This window comes from Leptidea sinapis, chromosome 25 (genome assembly GCF_905404315.1).
Source record: "Leptidea sinapis chromosome 25, ilLepSina1.1, whole genome shotgun sequence".
Lineage (NCBI taxonomy): Eukaryota > Metazoa > Arthropoda > Insecta > Lepidoptera > Pieridae > Leptidea > Leptidea sinapis.
The window spans coordinates 12,829,142-12,854,414 of NC_066289.1; the positions used below are offsets into that span (position 1 = coordinate 12,829,142).

The 25,273-nt window shown below is 37.5% G+C and overlaps 1 protein-coding gene across 1 annotated transcript in view; it reads right to left on the reverse strand.

Annotated features, from left to right (window-relative positions):
• Positions 1-25,273, reverse strand: part of LOC126971926 (A disintegrin and metalloproteinase with thrombospondin motifs 9-like) — a 213,854-nt gene that overhangs the window by 87,574 nt on the left and 101,007 nt on the right. The window contains exons 5-7 of the mRNA XM_050818436.1: positions 17,738-17,864; positions 16,463-16,565; positions 12,641-12,771 (exon numbers count right to left, since the gene is read on the reverse strand). Of these exons, the coding sequence (XP_050674393.1) occupies positions 12,641-12,771; positions 16,463-16,565; positions 17,738-17,864 (361 nt within the window). The remainder of the gene's footprint in view (positions 1-12,640; positions 12,772-16,462; positions 16,566-17,737; positions 17,865-25,273) is intronic.

Sequence of the window (25,273 nt, forward strand, 5' to 3'; positions counted from 1 at the left end):
AGTGGACCCGACGGACGCTGTTCTGTCAATAGAAAAAAATATGTGTTCAGAAAGTCTGTTCAGTCTAAAGTCATCAAAATGTGAAATCAAAGTAAATGAGATAAAAATGAAACAAAAACAAATCTCTGAATGATTTTATAATTTGTAGTAATGAATGACGATTAATATCGTATTTGTGTAAACAGCTTTACATTACCGCTTTATAATTGCCAATTTATTAAAAGTATTAAAATGGATATATAAGATTAAAATCATTCATTTTAGAACCACGCAATCCATTGGTGAAATCAGCATAAAAATCCGTGTACTAGTAGTAGTAGCAATCGCGAAAAGACAGACAGACAGATGCGGCCGAGGACTTTGTTTTATAATAATAGGGGTTAAGGTATGAAATTACTGAGTGAAACTTTTTTCACATGGTACCTATGTAGTTCTTTTTTTAAAAATGTACAACTTTCGATTATCGAGTTTCAGTTGTTTTTCTTACTCAACTTAGACCAGAACGATGAATACTTCGAAAATTCGAGTGATTTTTAAATACGAGTTCCGACGCGGAACTAACGCGGCAGAAGCAGCTCCCAATATCTATCAATGTTGCGTTTGGAGAGGGAACTGCTAATGAACGCACCGTGTGATATTGGTTCAAACGCTTCTGTGATTTGAAGAACAAACCACGTGGAAGACATACAGGTGAATTACAATGAATTGAAAGAGATGGTGGAAGCCGATTCGAATTAAACTACCCAGGAATTAGCGGCAGGCTTAACGTTACCTTATTTACAAAAACTAACAATGACTCACAATTTGCGTCAAATCAATGTGATCTTGTCGAATCGATACAAAAATGAAGGAATATTGCATCAAATTTTGACATGTGATGAAACGTGGATTTTTTACGATAATCGTAAGCGAAAAAACATTTTTTTTAAATAATAAATATCTATCTACGTCACGTATTTGAAAATCACCGAAATGCATTCAAGAATCGAGCAAGTACTTCATATTATTGTTAAATTCACTTCAAGTACGTAATATATTTCAACATTACTATAACTCAACTCTCAGTAACAACATAATTTTAATCAACAAATAAAATTAAGATTGTTATCACCAGGCGTTAACAACCATTTATCTTTAAAGGCAGCCATTTCCAAGCAATTAAAATCGGAAGCACGGCAAATTGTGAATACGAATATAAATTATAATATCACCACCTCAGCTCGTAAATAATATTATAACGTTATTATTAAACACATTTCGGTAAACTGCATTTAGTTTAGCCTTTGGGCCTTAACGGTAATCAGTATTGGTATCATTCAATAGTTATTGTTGAAAATAGCCGGTAATAACTACGTTTGTTATGACCATTTTGCATTGGTACCTGGTGAAAGACAATTCTTAGGCTGTGGTTCCGGATCTCGGAGATCTAGTAAAGTGGTCGTTAGTAAAAATTGAAGTAATACTGCTTTGCGTAAAATTATATGATAGTTAATGTAAAGTTTGCGATTTATTGACGAATTATAGCTTTATTATCATGCCATAAAGTATACAAAGTTGAAAATGTCTTGGGTTAGATATTTTCTTGTACAACTCTAACGATGTCGGCACTTTAATGTCTCTAATAATTATAAAGGCTATTAGAAAGCTGCTTCCGTGTAAGTAATTACTATTTTTTTTGAAGACGATCGGATGCAACTTTGTCCAGGACAAAAATATATTACAGATCAAAATTGTTTGAAGTAATATGTACACTATACTTGTATCCGTTCATTTTGCTAACAGTATTGATATAGATTGGAATAATCTCCTTATTGAATGATTCCACAAAAATTTAAAGCAGTAATCAGTTTAGAAAAAGGAACACAGAAATTGTTAAGTAACAAGTCAAAACATTCATGTTTTCAATATGAAACATACCTTAATAACAATAATTTATTTCTGTTGCGTTGTACTTATGAATTTGGTAGAGAAAGAACCATGTGTCAGGAAAACGGAAAGACAACTGGATATTGTGTGACCCTTGTGTGTTTCTTGCTATAAATTATTTTGAACCTCACAATTGATATCGAAATAAATTAATTTGCGCAGTGATTGGAATCACATGGATGTTATGACATGGGTACAAAAAGTGCATACACCTTTCTCAAAGGCCACGTCGACGCTCTTGTGATGAATCTGGTGTTACTGGAGAATGTGGGCTGCGGGGATCAGTTAACATCTGGGCCGCTTCTCTTGCATAATTAACAACTTCTTTTAATTCAGATGGATTTAAATGGATTAATACATAAAGGGTCCATATTATTCAAATACCGTTAATATTCTTATTTCTTCTTATATTTATTAATATAGTTAATTTCTTTCTTGTTACAAGAGAGCGTTGCCACCACGTGGGTGCGGCGATCACTTATCAACACGTTACACGCAAGGTCCTTTGGCTTTCTATTCCTTTAAAAAATATGCGTATCGATTGAAAGTATTTATTAAATATCTTCTTATCCTATTATTAATAATCTGTGAAGCCCATCAGTAATTCAATATTATATTAATCTTCTATTTATTAGATAAATCATGGCATATTCCGCGCTCGGGACATCTTAAGAAATTGCAGATTGTATTAACAATTGTACGACGACATGTGATGGATCAGCGCCGCACTCTCGCCATAGGGTTGTCACCAGCTTTGAATCTTGTATACCGCAATATAACAATTACCCTAATCAACTATAGAATTTGTTTTGTTGACAAGATAAATGTTTATGATACAGGCTAGTGAAGTATATACTATAATATTATGGCCTATATTTAGTCGGGAGACCACGGTGGCGCAACCGGTCGCGCAACCGTTGTGTCCATAAGCTATCAAACTAGACACCATACAGACACCAGAGTCACCACACCACACTGAGACGATATCAAAATATACCTCGAAGAGGTAAAGAAAGTTCAAAGGAAAACAGAAACAGTGGTGGGTTATTTAAACTTAGCATTTCATTTTTAACTCTCCATCGGAATAATCTGATTAGGAATTATCCTAAATTGATGGTCGACTTTGAATTTCGATAATCGATATTTTTCATCGTATGCAATTAGCAAATGCAGTTAAAAAACAAAACACAACAGTGAACATTTGTTGTATTCAATTAGGTGGGAGTGTTTCTAGCGGTCAAGTGAGCTCTACAATAAAATTATTGATGGTGCGACCAGCGTGGTGGCGCGATCAGTAATATTCTTTGAACGCGGCCAAGCTGGTCGTGCCAAAGTTAAAAAACCGTTAATTAAATATAATAAATGAGTATTTTCAATTAAAAAAATTGGTTTTATTTATTAGTGTTCATGGTTTTATAATCAACTTTACATGTTCTTTCTAAAACAAAAATAAAATATACATTCTTTAATAGTAATAATTTTAGATATTCATTACGAAACACTAATAATAATAATAAATGAGTTGCCGCAGAAAAGTTCATTTTGCAGTTATGCTTTTCGGTGTAATAAAATCCAAAACACCATACCACCTCTACAGTAAATTGTCTTGGCTAGGGGATCTCAACGCCACTTTTTTAACAAGAGCCTCGCAATATGGACTGACTGTCTTAAAACACCATAGTGCTGCATTTAGAGGAAGTTTTCGCTACAATGCAACCAAATGCTGGAATAATCTTCCACCTCCTCTTCGTGAATTACGAAATGTAAGTCACGATTCTTGGAACGACAAAAACAAGATCAGCTTTTGGAGCATTGGTGGTGAAAATATAGGTGTTCTCCAGTATAATAGATATATGTTTGTTGATATAGGTTTCTTTTAATAGTAGTAGTTTATTTTAAAACATCTAAATATTTTATTATCGACTATTTATTATATATATTAGGATATATTATTGGGAATTATTTACTATATATCGAGCGCACTGTATCTCCAAAGTTAAACGGGCACCGCTGAAGTTCAGTGCTGTATCATAGCCACGGTCGTGTCACAGATAATCCTGAGTCGGTGACCCATTTCCTGCACTGCACAGGAACTCTCCAATATTAAATCTATTACTATTTAAATACGTTGTTTCTTGGTTTGTTTTGTACTTTTATCTTTTTATATTAAGTGTATCCTGTGAGTGTTTTGTAAAATAAATGTTTTTCTTTCTTTCTTTCTTAATAAGAATCCCTTCAACTTGAGCGACCTTGAAGTGCGAAATCGCTTGTGTATGATTTATCATAAAACTATAATATTGACACGGGAGTGGGTCAGAGATTGGAAATAATACTCCGCTTATAGGAAGGAGTCTTTATTTGCGTTCACTTTTTCCGAACTTGCACTTCGCCGGTCTGCCGCTGTTCCTCTTGTGGGCGGCGGTACCTTTAACGCGTCACACCGCACCGAACACTAGGTCTCTTCTATCTTCTTCTTCTTGGAACACTTCCACTTTTCACTACTTCTTCTATTCTTCTTCTTCTTCTTCTTCTTCCTTACACTTTCGAGTCAGAACTGGAACTGCCGTAGGCCACGCTAAGTACGGCTTATATACCCCCGGATCTGTTCTATTTTTAAAATGATTCTCCCATTTAAATTGTACTAGTAAATTCTTTTAACTATTAGAAATAGTTCCTGCTTCCACATTTTCCATCCCTTTTTTTCTGTTCGATTTGATACTGAACTTACTAGAAATTTCCATTAACTTAACAAAACCCAAAAAATTCCATACACTGGTAGGTGTATCGAATCGGGTCTACAGCGTCTTAAGTAAACACTTTTCCGCTGAGCTACGAGTATTGCTGACGGAGCTGTTGAAATTAACAATGTCTTGAAGTTTAACATTCTCGTCATTTACGTTGCAGCGTTGCTAGGCAACACTGCCCCCCCCTAAGACATGATCGTCCCGATCATCGTTGCTTCCGTAGTACTTAGCCACCCGATCGACATGTACGATTTTCGGGGGACTTCGAGGGGTACGCTGGATCCTGAGAGTCACATCATTTATTCTTGTGATTACTTTGTATGGTCCCTCCCAACTTGGTTGGAGTTTCGGAGACTTCCCCTTTCGCCTTACGGGATTATGTAACCAAATCAGGGTTCCCTTTGATAGATGCACAACTCTTGGATTTACGACACCAGTCTTCCACATCATCACGGCAATGCAACCAGTAAAATCGTTCTTTAATTTTTGTGAGAGTTCTTTTTATTCCCAAATGTTCACCTGAAGAACTAACGTGATAAGCTCTCAGGATCTCGTTCACCTTCTCCCTGGGAACGACCAGTTTCAGATGGCAATCCTTTCCCTTCGAGGTTTCCCATTTCCGGCAGAGCAACCCGTCATGCATCACCAAACTGGCCCACTGTGCCCAGAGACTCTTGGTTGCCATGCTGTGGCTAGCTACATCAGACCATTTGGTTTAAATGATCCACTTGCTAGCCAATGTAAAAGTGGTTGAAGATCCTTATCATTTTCCTGAGCTCTCCTCATTGCATCGTTGCTCCAGTTCTCATCGATCGAATCTGTTCTGATCAGTCGGATTATTGGATTTTCTTTCTCCTCCTGACGAATGCAATGTTTGCATTCCGTCGGACATGGTCTTCTAGATAAAGCATCTGCGTTTCTATGAGTTTTTCCTCCTCGATATTCGATTTCAAAGTCATAATCTTGAAGTTGCTCAATCCAACTGGCCACTTGTCCTTCCGGATTCTTGAATTCTAGTAACCACTTCAAGGCTGCTTCGATAAAGATTTGCTAAAGTATGTAATTACAACTTCTTGATCTCCTCTCTTCTGAGATAACACTCAACCAATTCCAGAATTGCTAGGATCAGTATCTACTATGAATCTTCCCTCCGTGTCAGGATATCCGAGCATAGGTGATTCACATAGTCTTTTCTTCAACTCTAAGAAAGCTTGTTCGCATTCTTCATCAATGAAAAGGCTCTTTTCTCCTCCGTCAGTCGATGTAAGGGCTTAGCAACATCGGAAAACCCTTTCACAAAGCGTCGATAATAAGAGCATAGTCCTAGAAATGCTCTCACATGTGTCTTTTCTGTCGGCGTCGGCCAGTCCTTGACAGCACTTATCTTGGCAGGATCCGTCGCAACGCCTTACTCCGAGATAACGTGCCCCAAGTTATTCGCCTGACGTTGAAAGAAGGAACATTTCTTTGAACTCAACTTCAAGTTGTCCTCCCTTCTTCACACCTTCTTAACCAAGTTATGTCCTCACAAGCTCCGATCACTGTTCCTTTCCTAATGATTTGCTTGTCCTCATGAGGATTAAATACGGGAACCATCGCAATCTGGGAGTCACAACAGTCCTGGCTGGGATCCATGTCGTGTCCGATGTCGCTCTTTCTATTATAGCGCATTTACAAGGTCTTCCTCTGTCATCCCTTGGCAGGACTACTGGGACTTGGGTCTGCGATCTCGGATTTAAAGTAGTATCTCTTAAGCACAACACTTTCCCAACAGTTTCGCCTTTAATTGGAATTTCTCCACCTCCATGCTTCAATACACTATGTTTCATGTCAATGGTACACTGATGATTTCGAAGAAAATCCAACCCAATGATGCAGTCATCTGTGATATCCGCGATTACTTTACCACTTTTTGCCAGTACAACGTATCCCCGGCGTATTTTCATGGCCACGATCTTCTCTCCCTGGACTGGTATGCGCTGGCCGGTAGCTGTTGTGAGTGTTAAGTTTACATTTTCTCGCATATGTCGTCTTCCGATGCTCTCTAGTCTTCTTTGGCTAACGACTGTACGTGAGGCTCCCGTATCCAAAGTGAAACGGCAAGATTTTCCATTTATCATTCCTTCTATAACTAAAGTGTTTCCGTCGCATGTCTGCTTAACGAAGATCCTTGGGGCTTTGCTTCTACCAGCCAGCGCCCACCCCACTGCCCTGGCCTTTTCTAGTTTTCCTGCTTGCCCCAGCGGTGATGTTGGGACTGCCGCATCCTTCCTACCTTGCGTTATGCTCTCACGCCTGGGGCAAGTGCTCCTAATGTGTCCTCGCTCCCCACAACCATAGCATACTGGGTTATATGCTTGCCTTCGGCTGGAATCTGATGGTACAATTTTGCGGGGTCTCAACGCCCGAGAATCGTGGCGAACCGCTTCCACTTCCAACGCATGTGCCACCGCTTTCTTCAAGCTGGTATGATGACTCAATCGTACGGCTGCTCTAACTTCGGCGTCCCGTATTCCATCGATGAAAATTTGGAGCAACATTTCTTCTATTGCAGCTGGCGACGACTGATATGCTTTACGCACTAGTTTCTCGGCTTCCACGGACCACTGCTGTAGAGTTTCGCTGGCCCTTTGACTGCGGTCCTTAAGTTGCGCCGGGTACACATGTTCGAGGTGTTTATCACCATAGCGTGCCTCCAACGCGTCAATAAGGTCTGTGTAGGTCACTTCCTCCTTCCCAGCGCCGAGTGCTTCCAATACGGAGAGTGCTTCGTCACGGAGCGCTTGTGTGAGGGCAGAGTGCGCTTCTTGGTCACTCCAACCGCAGGCTCTGCTGACCGTCTCCAATTGTAGCTTAAAGGCAGCCCAGAAAGACTTGCCGTCGTAGGGAGGTACTTTAAAATTTCTGGTCGATGTGGATCCGCAGGTGAATCCTGTGTTGGTTGAAGGACACACGACCCTCCCCCTGAGCTGATGAATGGTTACTTCCATCTCTCCCATCTTCCATTGAAAGTTTTCTTCAACTTTGTCCATCTTCTTTTCCACACTGTCAATCCGGGCGATCTCTTTTTCAACAGCGTCAATACGGGTGGAGTTTTTCTGCACAACGGATAAAATGTCTTTGGAGAGGCCTTCATGCAGGCCTCGCAGTTGCTCCTCCTGTCGGCGTGCTTGTTCCTCTTGTTGGCGCGCTTCCTCCTCTTTCAAGCCCTGTAGCTGTTCTTCTTGTCGGCGCGCTTGTTCCTCTTGCAAGCCCATCAGCTGCTCCTCCTGTCGGCACGCCTGTTCCTCCTGTCGGCGCGCTTGCTCCTCCTGTCGGCGCGCTTGGTCCTCTTGCATGCCCCGCAGCTGCTCCTCCTGTCGGCGCGCTTGCTCATGCATCATGACGGCCATCTGCTGCATGAGCGCGCTGATGTCTACGGCAGGAGCCTGCGGTGCTGACACGGTCGCACTGAGTCCAGAGCCAGATGTTTCTGACTCGTCCTCTGCCGCTGCAGCTGCTCCCGCTCGCGTGGTCACTCCCTTCTCGTTCCTGGGCACTAATGGCATCTGTCCAATCCCACTTCTGACACCAATTGACACGGGAGTGGGTCAGGGATTGGAAATAATACTCCGCTTATAGGAACGAGTCTTTATTTGCGTTCACTTTTTCCGAACTTGCACTTCGCCGGTCTGCCGCTGTTCCTCTTGTGGGCGGCGATACCTTAACGAGTCACACCGCACCGAACACTGGGTCTCTTCTATCTTCTTCTTCTTGGAACACTTCCACTTTTCACTACTTCTTCTATTCTTCTTCTTCTTCTTCTTCTTCCTTACAATTTCGAGTCAGAACTAGAACTGCCGTAGGCCAACCCTTAGTGCGGCTTATATACCCTCGGATCTGTTCTATTTTTAAAATGATTCTCCCATTTAAATTGTACTTGAAAATTCTTTTAACTATTTCTATCCTGCTTACACATTTTCCATCCCTTTTTTCTGTTCGATTTGATCCTGAACTTACTAGAAATTTCCATTAACTTAACAAAACCCAAAAAATCCCATACACTGGTAGGTGTATCGAACCCGGGTCTACAGCGTCTAACTATTTCTATCCTGCTTACACATTTTCCATCCCTTTTTTCTGTTCGATTTGATCCTGAACTTACTAGAAATTTCCATTAACTTAACAAAACCCAAAAAATCCCATACACTGGTAGGTGTATCAAACCCGGGTCTACAGCGTCTAAAGTAAACACTTTTGCGCTGAGCTACGAGTATTGCTGACGGAGCTGTTGAAATTAACAATGTCCTGAAGTTTAACATTCTCGTCATTTACGTTGCAGCGTTGCTACGCAACAATATATATATATATATATATATATATATATATAATTGATATAACATAAACCTATATAAATATAATTATTATTATAATGTCTTGGAAAGATGTATTAGACAAATAACAAGGTACCAGATATCGGGTAAAACTTAATCGGTAAAAACAAAACAAATATCTGCGCACCTCACTAATAACTTTTATGTGCCAACATCCTATTATCTTTGTTCATATTTATATTATCGCCCATTGCGTACTTATGACTGTAATTAGCTTAAGATCTTTTTTATTATGTATATTTTTTTTATGGTTAAGTCTGTATGGTATGCAATAAAGTGTCTATTTATCTATCTATTATAAATTAAAAAAGGTCTTTCTAATAATAAAATAAGAGGAGAAATTGAATGAGATCATATGGATTGAGTCGTTGGGCCATATGTAATGGTGGTGTCACGTTACGAATGTAACGAATTTATACATATGGACCGGTGGAGTGCTTAAAGTTAAAAACATAATTTTTTGCATATTACATTATGATGACAGTGGCAGCCCTAACTGTGGCCCGCAAGGCATGTACTTAGATAACCTGCGCGCCCCTAGCTGCTATGTTTTAGCGGATACTCGTTATGAACACTCGACTGCCTTCTTGTGAGAATATTAATATGATCATATTTAAAATAACTTAATGGTTCCTTCACCGCAGTTAGCAGTATCAGAGATATATAGAGATATTTTTGTTTGGTATATTTTAGCAGGAATAATTCATTGTCAATGGGATCATCATCATCACCCGGAAGACGTCCACTGCTGGACAAAGGCCTTCCCCTAAAATCTCAACGACGATCTACTTCTACGCTGCCCTCATCTAACGTATTCTGTCGATCTGTTTCATCTTGTGGGGGCTACCAACACAGCGTGTTCCGATACGTAGTTGTCTTTCAATGACTTTTCTGCCCTAACAGCCACCTGTCCGTCGAGCTATGGGCCCTGCACACTGTTACTTCAGTTTCACAATCATTTTGGCTATGTCGGTATTTGTGTACCTTTGCCATTTCTTGAAGGAAAAATTAAACCACTCACCAGACATAAATATGTATACTGTATGTTACTATAATATAAATGACATTCTTAATAAAACAGATTGGGAATAGAGCGACCGCCCCCAGGCTATTTAATAATACATTTTTTGTACGATATTACATTGTTACGATATTTTATGAAAAAAATGAAGCCCCCAGAGTTTCTTTCGTCCATTCTTCTCAGGCCTGAGACATACTTGTTCGAATAGGTGTTAGTTTATGACGTTTAATAAGATATTTTAAATTAAATTTGTAATCAAAATTTATGAACAATACGGGACTCGAACCCGCGACCTCTTGCGCTCCGTGCGAACGCTTTTCCACTGAGTCAGGTTCGAGCCCCGCATACTACTATAAAATACATCCAACCTATAAATAATATTATCTATGCTTACTGATCGTAATTGGTGTCTGGAAAGTTTATTTAGTATATAACCATTTAAGTTTATTATAAACTTGAGTGGATAAAATTACTATTTAAACTGAAATTTTCCTGTTCGAAAGTTGAACGATTAACTTACTGCTAATTCGTGAGAAAACTATATATAATGGGACTATAAATAAAATACATATTTAAACGATTTGAACAACAAACAACTTTATATAAGATTCATATCTTAATTTATTAGATAGCGAAGTTAAAACTGGTCGATTCTCATCCAAATTCGTTCTTTATTTATATTATACAGACTCAGGTATAAATGTTGCATGACTTGATGCATCCACTGTAGGTACTTAATAAATATTGACTTTTATTTTTCATGGTTCACCTACTTACTTGCATTTTTATTTTATTGAAATACTTGAGTATTAGTTGCATCACCTTGCATTAATTGTTCTTAAAATATTTATAAAATAATAAAGCTGTAAATATTGAATAAAAAAAAAATAATGAATTTCTTGCTATTTCTTCTAATCAAAGCTCAGCTTTTGCGAAGTGCTAATTGGTAAAAGGTATATATATACTTAATAACATTAGTGATTATTTCTAGATTCTACATTAGTGATTGAAAATAACAATATGTTTTCCAAATGATTTAAGTTTTCTTTAGTGTTAATTCCGCCAATATTTGTTTTTAAAACAACTCGACACGAGCCCCGCCTCTACACGAGGCATCCTCAGGACGTGTTGTCTCGCCAAAATCTGGCACGAGACTACCTACTGGAGTCTAAATAAATATAATCAAGGATAGAATTAATTATATTCAATATTAATAATATGTTTATGTATGCTTCATACATAATATAACGTGTAACCTATACTTATTATTTGTATAAATTAACTACTCCACGCTAGATGTCGCTGTATCGATAACCTATAAGAAGGTTATGATTTTCTATTCCATGGCTGAAGAATCTGCTTCTTCTGACAGATATCTGGTCTCGCTTTGTAAGTTTCTGAAGAGTTATCATATTGATATATATGACATTATCTTCCTTCTGTCCTAATACGTCGACCCTGGGCAATCGAGAGATTTGAGTATTCACTATTTAGCTATTTTTAAAAGTTGTATAGGTAACAAATACCGTGAAATAGTACTTTGTGACTATTTTGTGTTTTTTGTTTGAAGGGCCTTAGCTACTGTAATTACTAAGCTTATGAGACTTATCATCTATTTTTATGACAATAAGGGACGACACGAGTATAACGTTCAGCTGGCGGTAATTTATACATCCTGCCCATTACAATGTAGTGCCGCTCAGGATTCTTGAAAAGCCCAAAAATTCTGGGCGCTCGCTCGTCACCTGGAGACATAAGGTGTTAAGTCTCATTTGGCCAGTAATCACTAGAAACGACTGCTTCACGGCAGAAATAGGCGTCGTTGTCGTACCCATAATCTAGCCGGCACAGAGCAAAAGAGCCTCCCACTGGTAAATCTTATGTCTCAAAGTAACGAAAGCAATTATGATGCCGCTTTTGGGTTCATTTAAGAATCGCGAGCTGCACTGCATTGTAACTGGCAGGGCGTATCACATACCATCAGGTGCACCTGTTGTTCATCACACTTTCTCATATTTTTTTATAATGTCTGCGCGCTCTCTTTCCCTCTTTCTCGTCATATATTACTTGCTGAATCGTAACTCAAAAACCCGTCTTAAGTCAATGCTATTTTTTTCAGTAGCCCAACAAAAAAGAAGGGTTTGTTATATATATATAGCATATCATCGTCAAATCCGTAAAAATTGCAATAGTTTATAATACAATCAACGGAGAGCTGGTTTCTTCGTTCGGTAATACTGCTAGAAATACTGAACCGATCGGACTAATACAATATATAAAATAAGATGCAGCGTGTTTCGGAGAACGTTTAATTATATGATTTATTTTTTTAATATAAAAATATCTTACATTACATTTGATTACATATGACAATTTATACAATGAGCGGGCGCGGGTTACTTAATTTATAAATATAATAATAAATTATTTAGGCGCGCAAGTACAAGATGAGTTTCACATGATATTTCTATATATCGTTATAATTTTCTGTATGGGTTGAATTTGCCTTTACTTGGGTTTTAATCATTCGAATTTCTTTCGAAGTAAACTAAAGATTATTCGAAGTGAGCACTTACCTTACAAGCTCCTTGCACACAGATGGCTCTGAACCCGGGCCTAGTGCATGGTGTCCCGTCTCCGACCAGTGCCAGTGACGCGTAGAACTGCTGACCGCGCGGTCGACAGTTCAGCGTGCAGGGAGAGTTACCTGGTTACATCAATTGTACTGGCTAAGAAACATAATTAAAGAAAAGTGCATTAATTTTTTCTCTTTTTCTCATTATGTCGACTGCAGTGACATAACTGCATTTTTTACTACATTATTCCAATCACTACGCACTACGTAGTTTAAAACAAAGTGGCTTCCCACTGTGTGTCCCTATGTATGTTTAGATCTTTAAAACTACGCGATAGATTTTGATGCGGTTTTTGTCAATAGATAGAGTAATTACAGAGAAAGCTTTGTATGTATAATATATGCATAATATAGTAGAGAAACACTGATAATTTTAGAAGTTTCTAATGTGATGTCGTTAATAAACAAATTGTTTTCCGAACGCTGGCGACGAGATACATTAAAATATTATAGATCCTACAGAATTTTAGAATAAGATCTACAAAAAAGTCCACGACAGTATATTATTAAGTCTATCTCTTAGGGATATCGTACAATAACAATTTATATTCCTTACTTTTTACAAGAAATAATGGCTTAATTACGAAGCGATATTAAATTCTTATTAAAATCTAAAAATTTACAGCATCTATTTTAACCAAACCAACATTTGGACCCTTTTGGGGACTCACTCAAAACATTCCGTAGTAAAATGTTATTATGTGATAAATTAAATAATTTGTAATATTAACAAAATATAATTAACTGCACTAAACTACCTGTAACCTACAACTATTCTTTTTCGGTAAAAAAAATATACCCTTATTTTAATTAATGTACTTCGTTTGAGTATACCATAATATAAACATTTGTAAGCTTCATAATAATTGCATGCTGTATCTGCATTAAAAGATAATGCATTTAGAATTAACTTTAGAATGAATATTGTATTGATACTTGTATTAATCTAATTATCACTGGTGGATTGAATAAAAAAAAATAATATTTTCGAAGATATTACAGATTTAAAATACATGTTGAGACATAAATAACGGTTTCACTCGGAAATAGGTAATTACCTAATTTGCGGCGTATCGTGCGAAGGTCGAAGTCTGCGGCGGATCAGGTGAAACAGCTCTTCGGAACACTCCCCGTGATAGATGCGGTAGAAGACACACCATGAAGCGACGTCTCTACGCAATGCCAAGTGAAAACAGTGTCGGAGATAGCACATGGCTTTGGGGTACTCCAGCGTTCACGGGCTTCGGGTTCGAGAAATAACCATCGACAACGACTTGTATGTTGCGCCCAGTGAGGAAGCTGGAGGTCCACTTGCATAAACTCTCGGGAAGCCCAAATGATGGAAGTTTTGAGAGAAGCGCCTTGTGCCATACACGATCAAAGGCCTTTGCTATATCCAGGCTACCTGCCAGGCCTTCCCCCTTGCTTTCAATTGCTATATATATGTGTTAGGTATACCAGAAGATCGCCTGCCAACCGACCATAGCGAAAGCCGTACTGTCGGTCGTTGATCAACTGGTGACTTTCTAAGTAGATATACCAAGAGCTGGATTAAGATTATGATCTCGATTTTGGAGAGCAGGGAGGTAATAGCAATAGGCCTGTAGTTTGTCGGATCCGAACGTTTTCCTTTCTTTTGGAATGGAATCGAATGGACAAGGGCTGACTTCAATGTGTCATGGACTACGTCTTTTTAATAAGAGTGCCGGAATAAACGCGTTAGCACTTGCGTCAATTCAGGGGCACACGTTGTAAGCACGATTGGAGAAATGCCATCCAGCCCGCTCAACTTCCTGACCTCTAACGAAAACAGCTCGCTCGCTGAACAGTTTTGTGTCTGAACTGTACTTCAGGCATAGAGCTCTGACACCGCGGGATGGAAGGGATCGGCGGTGTATTTCCGTTGTCGTCAAGAGTCGAGTTGGAGGCAAAAAGAGCAAAGAGCGCACAGCGACTTTCTCTTTTGCCGTATGGGCCAGGGTGTCATTTCTCAAGTGCAACGACGTCAGCGACGGCTGGTTGAAATTACCAAGAGCAGCTTTCGACAACGACCAGAACTTACTTGTTCCAAACGGGTTACTGGAAAGCTGCTCGCCGATTTTGACAACGTGCTTCGATTTCGCACGGGCGATTTCCCGCTTAAAGAATCTGGAGGCACAGTTGTATTTCATCTTTAGAACTTTGCAGTTCGGATCCTTTGAGCCCAGCACCCCAACTCAATTTCGATACGCCTGTTTTTGCACTCAGATGCTGCTGTAACTGACGCATCAAACCAGGGCTGTTATGTGCCACCAATCGGTACTACAGAGCTTGGTATAAAAATATCCATGCCCTGCACTATCACATCGGCTACTGCAACGGCGCAGGCACTGGGATCATCCGAAGGGAAACAAACCTTGTCCCAAGTGTAGCATGTAAAAAAGGAACGCATCCTATCCCAATCTGCTGACTTGTAATGCCGAACGCGGGTCACTGGTTGTCTGCGACGTGGGCGTTGGATTGGACTATACTCCTGACCATGCAATGGTCGGATGTTCCGAGAGATGCATCGACAGAGACCTGGTAACTATCGGGATGTGTAGTCAGCAGAAGATCTAATGGATGGCATGTGGCTATCCACATATGGGAGCCGCGCTGGGACAGACCATACGCCAATGTAAAATTATGCACACATCGCCCTGCGTAGTCTGTGGTACGTGAACCAAGACTTTCAGCATTGTGCCCGTTGAAATCACCCAAGACTACGATTACAGCGGAGGGGATCTGTGCAAGCACGTCGTCAATTGCCGCTTGAATACGTTTCTGCGTTACCACTAAGGGACATTTTTAATAAAATGTACAATTCTGTTATTGCTATAAAATAATCATAATCTAGGCCCAGGATGTCCGATCCCTTAGATATTCAGCTGAAGTCAGGTGAATCCGTGACTCAGTCAGTCTTAACAACAAGCACTCTTCTTTGCTCAATGGTTATTTTGGAGAACATCCAAACAACCCTCCAACTTCCTTTGCAACAAAATGACCAGGTATGGGTACATTACTAGTGTTCGATGAATAGTTAAGAGAGCGAAAATATGCAGCCAGATATTGTTTGTACTGGATGCTTAGTAGAAGTAGCAATTAAATAATTCAAATGTGAATTGATCGTTTGTCAATGGTTTGCTATTTTGTAGGATATTTATTTTTGAAGTTAAATATTTCTTTAGCCGCGTTGAGCACTTTTTGGTATGGGAAAATCTTATCTGTTCGCGTTACCGACATTCTCATGCCTGGTGCACGCGATAAATAATAAAAAATTTAAATAATTATACGAGTATAGTAAGACACTTTTTGGATGGATGAAATCTCGTGTGTTCGCATCACCTAAATGCTTATAGCAGTATATCTGTAGCTATACAGCTGAAGTATTGTGCATCAATAGTGTTGTGTATATCTATTAAGTGAAATCGTATGGATTTAGTGAAAAGTTGAATATATTGTATAAACTGTCCATTGTTGAAATAGTGTTTTTGTTTGATTAATACGATATTGAACTTTTATATATAAATTGAAATTAATAATTTAAACATTATTAAACGTTATTATATTTTATATTTTAATACTAAAAGTTGTAACTGTTCACTTCTATCGGCAGTCTCTACAAATGACAATTTTTTTTAACTCTCCTTAATATTTATCATGTACAGGAATCGTAGTTTATTAACGTGTGTTTTGTAATAAGGATATATATATAATTATAAAGATAATGTTGAGACTACTGTACCGTCAACATATGGCACCCAAGTGTAGAATCGTCCCCGGAATGGTCTTCGGTCAAACGCCGCACATTGCTCAGCTCTGGAGTCCCGCAGGGGCCCCGGGCATGGCTGTCGAATATAATTAAAATATTTTAGGATTTTTTTTAATGGAATAGGAGGACAAACGAGCGTACGGGTCACCTGGTGTTAAGTTATTACCGCCACCCACTTTCTCTTGCAACACCAGAGGAATCACAAGAGCGTTGCCGGCCTTTAAGGAAGGTGTACGCGCTTTTTTTGAAGGTACCCATGTCGTATCGTCCCGGAAACACCGCACAAGGAATCTCATTCCACAGCTTTGTAGTACGAGGAAGAAAGCTCCTTGAAAACCGCACTGTGGAAGACCGCCACACATCCAGATGGTGGGGATGATATCCTTACTTGTGGCGTGTCGTGCGTAGGTGGAATTTGGCGGCAGGAATCAGGTTAAACAGATCTTCATGCTTCAGCAGCAAGCAATATAATATTATAATATAAAAAAATATAACCATTAAAGTCCACCGAAAGAAGAATGTTTGTATGAAGAGGTCTCGAATTTAATTTAAAAGAAGAACTCGATCGGTCGCTTTATTAATGGTAGGGGTCATTATAAGGAGCGCCCAAACGCTATTAATATCCAGTAAAGGCAATTCATTGCGTAAGTATTTTGGGTGGTTTCTTGTTATATCCTCAATTTTAATATCAATAATTTCAATGAGGAAGCGAATTCAGGTTCTTATACACTGTTAAAATAAATAAATCTAGATTATACTTGTCTACAAACTGAAGCTGAAACATTATTCAATCGCTGAGTGTTCAGATATGTGTAGTATGACTTCTAACAACAGCAGAGTGTGCTTTGAAGACATCTTCTCTCGGTTGTAGACTTTGAGCTATATTTGACCGGGACACCACGGTGTCTGTACGTAGGAAAAGAGCTCCTTCTTTGCTCAACGGATTTCTCCTGCTCTCCAAACAACTCTCCAACTTCCTCCCAACATTTCTTTTTTAAATTTTAATTCTGTATTGTCTATACATCTAATAAAGATACGAGAACGAACACAATACAGATTTATATTTATTATTTATTATAATTTATATATTGGGAGGAAGTTGGAGGGTTGTTTGGATGTTCTCCAAAATAACCATTGAGCAAAGAAGAAGCTTTGTCTGCACGTACAAACAGCAGTAGAGCTGTATCTCTATGGTGTCTAGTTTGGTAGTTTACAGTCCTAAGATTACAAAACCTATAACACACTTACATCAGTATTACATTCGTGATATCGCCGCGCCAGCCCAGAACAGTGTGGGTTATTCCCTACATCGCGGGAACGGCGGAGGCGGTCTGTACTCCTCAATAGTTTTCTTCTCTTTCTGCTACGACGCCATCTGAAGTCATATTCAAACAAATAATTATAAAAGTTAACAATGGGGGAAATATGTTTGCAGGATGCACCTTTTCTGCGATCAAGCAGTTTGACTTCAAAAATAGGAGGAGCTTCTCAATTGATCTCCGTGTTTCATGGACTAATTTTTTTTCGTTTGCAAATGTATTTGTACCTCCAGATAGGTCTGATTGTAAAAAGCAGTAGCACTTCGGGTGTGTCGATAGAAGTGGAAGCATTATAGTAACAGAAATTACTGAGCTAATAAAACTTAATATCATATATTGTCTCAAACAGATGAGCGCAGTTGGGATGCCAGACAAAATTTGGGTTCAATCATAATCCTGAGCGGCGCTGCATTGCAATAGACAGCGTATCACATATCATCAGGTGGGATAAAGAGAATGAAAATAAAGTAACAAACATAAAAATTGTATAAGTTAACGTTAACTTACACACAATTACGGTAATATTCTTATTTCTCATTTTATGAAAGAAGTAATAAAATATTTGGACCTATTATTCTGTTTTAATCAATTGCTATTAGTGTCATCTTTATTACGCAACTTAGGTACTGCAGTGGCAACGAGAACGATAATTCAGGTCATGTACACGTGGAAACTAACATTATGTTTAGGTAACTATTGCATGCAAAAAAGTAATAATTCCCTTAGGAATTTTTTTACTTAGAAATCGAAAGACGACCGTTTTGCCGGCGCATTTTGAAAGGCCACCGCAGCATAGCTTAGATAACCTTTTGTAGCAGTAAAATTAACGACAATATGAAATAATAAAATGACATCTTTGCAATCAAAATGTAATTCATTAGACCAAGCTTCACATTCGAAAGCTCCAGCTGTGTTATAAAGCGTATTAAAATCAATAAAAGTAAAATTAAAGGATAATAGGTAACCGATGACACGTACATATGTTTTGTATGTTATTGTTTCAGATGTGTTTCTTCGCTGCGGGGCGCCATACAATTGTTTCGAATGTAATTATTCTTTATGAGTTGCATCATATTGTTTTTCGTTGTTGTTTGAAAGTAATTTTGATGAAGTTAAATTAACAAATTGTTTAATATATTGTTTTATTGGAGTAGAAGAACAATCAGGTATTAACATTATCTGCGTTAGCCGCAGGGATAGGTGATCACCGCCGCCCACGTTGTCTTATAATATCATAGGTGTCACAAGGGTTTTGCCTGCCTCTAAAGCTGAGATCTATAGAGCGACCTTAGACGTTGCTCAGACCTTACTTACGTAAAACTTCACTGAGTGTTATGAAACAGAAATTTGACTTTGTATTCGGCTGTTAACTTATATTGACCTTAGTATAATTTCAGGTGTCAAATTACTATAAAAACAAAGAGATTATGCTAAGCTTATACTCAGCTATCACACTCAGCAAAGTTTAACGTGAGTAAAGCCTAAGTACGCTCTAAAGATCTCAGCCTTAGAGGCAGGAAAAGCCCTTCGGTTCTTTATACCATTGAAGTATTTTTTTTCACATGTTCACATCTGTCTCAGTCTATCTAGACGTATAAATTATCTAGATTTTATTATTCTTTGATTGATCTATTGTTCGTCTTTTTTATGCTGTAGTTGATTCGAAACTAAACAGTCAGAAATAGCTACCGGATTTTTCTACATTGAAATATATTTAGATTTTGGGTTAAAAAAAGACCGTTAGTTACAATTAGTGTAGTGTATTAGTGACGTCTCCATATTAACGTGCCTAAAAAACATGCAGAAAAAAGTATGTAGAAGTCGGTAATGCTTGTGATAAAATAAGAGTTAATAATAAATTTGGCGCAGTTCCTAGTGGTAATTTAACACATGGATTATATTTGAGTGTGTAATAAACCGTTTGTAGTCACATTTATGACTCTACTGACGCATGTACACCATTCAAATTATCATAAAACGTTGTGGTTCCGCTATTAAAACAATAATTAAATCAGTTCGGTTTCACTGTTTATATTAAAACGAACATAAATCATGTGAATTTTGTGAATTTATATATATTGTGCACTTTTTATATATTGTCAACTTTAGGTACCTAATTTATTTGAAACTTATTTCTTCTTCTGGCACGTTTGGGAAAAAATATCAGAGTGAATTATTACTATTTTATTTTATTATTATTAGGTCAACTAGACCATAGATACAAAGTATCATAGGTAGGTACTTCAGTAACTCATGTGTCTACTGAACCACAACCAATGGACGAGAATTAAATTATATTTAAATATACAAATTTCATTTCATATAAAAGTTTTAAAATTAAAAAATATAAATCTTATTTCATTACACTTTACTTAACTTAATTATATGGAATAATCATAATTTTATTGGCTGTATTTAATAACTTCTTTATTACTTTATTGTTTTTGCAAACGTAAAATAGCCCGAGGCATAAATTTATTTAAGGGTTTTTGTTTGTATTATATTATATATAAATGAATTTCTTGCTACTTCTACTCATTAGCTCAACATTTTACGAAGTAGCAGTAGATTTAATAACAAAAAATATTTTTTTTGACATTCATAAGTGTCATATCCGTGACCTACATGAATAAAGTGATTTTGATTTGATTACTCCAAAGAAGAATACTTTTATGCGTACGTTCATAAGTCCATACGCACTTTTTTTTCTTTTAAATAAGTAAACCTATTTTAATTGCCGACATAATAGTGCGATTATCATAACACAACACTCTAACTAACAACTAATACAACAAAAATAAAAAATGAGCTTGATATGTGTGATGCTTTTTTGTTTCAATCGACTTCAAAAAAGGAGATGTTTTTCAATTCGAATGATTTTTTTTGTAATTTTTGTTACCTCGTCTCCGTGGTTTATGGACCGAAAAAATAGTTTTTAATTTTCGGTTGTAATAGGTATTAAGTAACCGATAGTGATAATATTTTTGAAATCGTCAATGTTCAATAGTTGTTACCATCTGGCTTATCTTTTCCAGACACCTCCAACAAATATCGTTAATGTATACAAATATTCGAATAAAAACTTAACACGTTATATACTAAAACCTTCTTCAAGAACTGTGAAAACGCCATCCATTGGTGAAAAAAACATGAAAATCGATGCTGTAGTTTTTGAGTTTGACTTTGTTTCGTAATATGTAGTATATATTAAATTTAACGAAATTAAGCAGAGTTTTCGATGACTTGACCATCCAACCACAATAATTATAGTATATTGTCGGATTTGGTTCGGCTGGACCGGACGGAAATAATCACAGACATGGTGACAGTCGATCTACACTGGCCTGCAAAAGTAAGTATCACACTTTTCAAATTAATTTTTTTTCTTAACTATAGAAGGTAGAGATTTAAGATTAAAAACGTTTTGTTGCAAATTTTAAAGGCTTTAATTCTTAGAAACTAAAATTATACATTAGTAACATTTTTAACTTAAAAAAGATAAAACAATGAAAATAGGCATTGTTAGTTTAGTGTAAAAAAATTCAACTAAAATTTATTACATGTTATTTAATTTTTAATAACTGTTATTGCCTCCTCGAGCTCTGATTACAGCTTCGAGCCGGTTTGGCATACTGAACACTAGGTTTCGGAGCCGATGTTGGGGAATATTCTCCCATTCTTCTACCAGGGCCTGCTTTAGTGCCCTGAGGGTAGTAGGTGGTGGTCTGCGATTTCTGACTTGCCTCCCAAGCTCATCCCAGGCGTGTTTAATCGGGTTGAGATCAGGACTTCTTGATGGCCAAGCCATCACGCTGATACCGACCTCCTGAATATACTCTTGTACGATATGAGCCGTGTGTGGCCGGGCATTATCATGCATCAGCATCGATCCATCACCCATATTTGCTAAATACGGCCCTGCATACTCATTGAGAATCTCTTGAGCATATCTTTGCCCAGTGAGGGTGCCATTTTCTATGGCTACTAGCCATGTGCGACCTGCTGAAGATATGCCAGCCCATACATGTACACTGCCTCCACCGTATTGGACTCTTTCTGAGATGCAGGCTTGAAGGTATCGTGCACCAGGTCGCCTGTAAGCACTTCGCCTTCCATCAGAAGTGTAAAGGGAGAATCGAGACTCATCTGCAAACAAAATTCTTGACCATTCTTCTTCATCCCACTGCATGTGTTCACGGGCGTATCGCAGTCTCGCTACTCGATGCTGTCTCTCGAGTTTTGGGCCACTCGCTGGTCTTCGGGGTTTCAAATTTGCTTCAGCAAGTCTTCTTCTCACTGTACTGTCACTAATGTAGTCCCTCCGGGTCTGAAGTAGCTGTTGCTGGACTTCAACTGCATTTTGGTGGCGATTTCTTAACACAGTGGAAATAATATAACGATCTTCTCGGGCACTGGTACACCTGGGTCTGCCATTACAAGGTCTCCTCAGATGGTGTCCAGTCTCTTCGTACCTTCGCTTCACCTTCTGGACCGTTCATACCGTCACACCCACCATTCTTGCAGTGCGACGCATACTGATGCCTAGTTCCAGAAAAGCCATGTTCCTAGCACATTCTTCAACTGAAAGAGGCATGATAAATAAATGTTATGTGCTTTTTAGCATAAATTTTTAAAACAAGACCCATCGATCTTGAAAAAAATTTAAAACAGAAAGAAAAATGTGACTGGTAAAATTGTAATTCGGAAACGTCCACTTTGAAAAAGGAATGATTTTGTTTTTGAAGTTTTTTTTCAGCCAATTCTTAAAAGAAGGTTACCGACTATAAAGTTTTTAGGTACAAAATTAAATTCTCTTTGGAGTCCTTTTTATTTCGAAAGTATATCTTGTGAACTTAAAACGTTATCCCAATTTTAAAAGTGTGATACTTTCTTTTGAAGGCCAGTGTAGTTCTAGACGTATCAGTGATCAAACATTAATATATTGTTTTTTTTTTATGTATAACGTTTATTTACAATGTACGATGGTATGACGGTATGATGCCTTCATGTGCATGTTTGATTCCCACTTGAGTGCTTGTTTTAACTCCTGTGTCGGCAATAGTTCGATAGAGAATATTATACTCTCGTATACTTTTAATAGCTTTCACAAGACAAACAGTGATGCAACGAACAATTATGTAGCATAATGAAGGTACAGCTTGTTAACACGATACTTGTTGTAGATTTAAAACGATACACACTGACTCAGCGGTTCAACTAATGGCCGGACAAATATTCACACACAAACTCTCAAACCGCCACAAACAACAAGATAACAATTCTACATTAGCTACAGGTATTTAAATGATTGTCTGTCAATCAAACTTGTGAAAATATCTTGTATAGTTCAATATTTCTTTAATTCTGTGCTCCAAGTGAAAGGGCGGGATCGGCCGTGGCCTTTGGCTTTTGGCGAAATAGCTCTAATGAATACCAGCACATGTTTATCGGACACTGGACAACGTTTTGGATGATTGAGATCTCAATTATTGGACATTTCACGGTGTAGGTGGTCATTGGACGGGTAGTTTAAAGTTTAAAATGTATATTTAGTGCCTTGAGTCAAAATAATTTATAGGTTATGCTTTCAGAATTTTATCTTTGATGTGGACTATAATTTTGTATGGAGGCAAATCTGATATTTTTTGTTTTTGCATAACACATTTCTTGTAGGTATTTAATAAGAGATCTAAAGTAATTAATTTGTTAGTATTAACGAACAAACATAATTTTGTCATGCCTATGACTCAGTTAAAGTTAGTAAGTTTTTGGTTGGCTGATGTATACGCTTTTACACAATAATCCCAGAAAATGTACAAAATAAATGTGTTTCAAATTTCAAAGGCATTGGTAAAAACGTCTATGTGTCATACGTTATTTTAGATACCACCTTGAAAATGGAGCGTCCGCCCTCAGGCTATTTAATTAACAAATTAGATGGTAATGAAACTCTCTTTTTCTTCTCAAGTCTCAGGGCTCTAACAAAGAAAGAAAAATTTCTATTGCAAATAACATTTATTACTTTTACAATGTGTTAACTTAGTACATAAATATAAAAGAATTAAAAATATAAAAAGCTTATTCGTGTAAGCTTAATCTTATACGATAGTATGATAGGATGTAGACCACGAGGTCTACATTGGCTGCAATACAGTCCTTTAACCGTTGAGGCCAGTTATCAATAGAAGCACGCACTCTTTTCATGGGAAAATTCTTCACTGCCAATCGTACGGATTGTTTTAGGGACTCCAAATTATCATAGCATTTAAAGCAAGCCGTACTCTCTAAAACTCACAGACAATAAATAAAAATCCAGGGGATTAAGATCGAGACTAGACGAGAGACGGCCAGTCTTCAGCTCTGATGAAGTTCGAAACGTTCGTTTCCAACCAAGACTGCGTAGACCCGACGCCGAGTCTTGCTGGATGGACCATTCATGGTTATTGAACAGGGTGTTGTTAGGGGCCTACTTGGGAAGCTTCCTCAATTAAGCTTTGAACATAAATAAGATCATTTGGTTTGTTAAAATTTTGCTTAATTGTAAAAAATTTCACATTCGTACACAAAAAATTTATTTGACCTCCCTATGCGTACCGCTTACAATGTATTGGCTATATTATATAATGTATTCTGTAGTATTGGCGCCAAAATGAGAAAACTCAATGAGCAATCATATAAAAATGACAGATTCCAAATTCAAATGTTATATGTATTTTATTTTTAATTCTAACAATATTTATGGCCAGACTAAGTATACGTTCAAAAAGTGATTTATCCTATTTTGAATAAAAATATGTAAATTTATATTTGAATATGAATTTATTCACTAAACTGGTCGAATAAGGTGCATAACTTTGCCCTATAGGACTTAAAAAAATGAAAAAAAAATTAATTTGAATTAAAAATTTTAAATTTTGGGTTTTTGGTGCCCTGAACATTTAAGTTGCTAAGGGAGATGGCATGGTAGTACTAATAAATATTTTTTATGAAGGTTCACTAGGTCGTCAACATGAGTTTAATTTACTATTGTCAGTACTGCTGATGAAGTATATAGAACCGTTGAATTTCTCTGCGATACCCTTTGTTCGATTCTGGATGATTTTTTTAAAATAAAAACATCATTACGCACATTGAACATTTATGGGAAAGTAAAAAAGCAACGACTCTCGTGAGGATCATTTGACATAAATTTTGATAATTCAATCAAAATTGTTCGATTCTTATTTTAGTAACCTCATTGAATATGATGAAATTATGTAGAAAGTAATGATGAAAAAATATTAAACAAGCGAGCAGCACCTGAAAAGAATTAATCTTAGCTTATGTTAAGTTAACAGTGACTATCACAATAGATCACATTGGTCTGCACTGACCTACGTCGCTTTACAAACCATAACCATGAGGGTCACCAAGGCCCAGACTCTCCTACAACATCTGAGGAATTACAGCAGCGTTGAGGTGTACG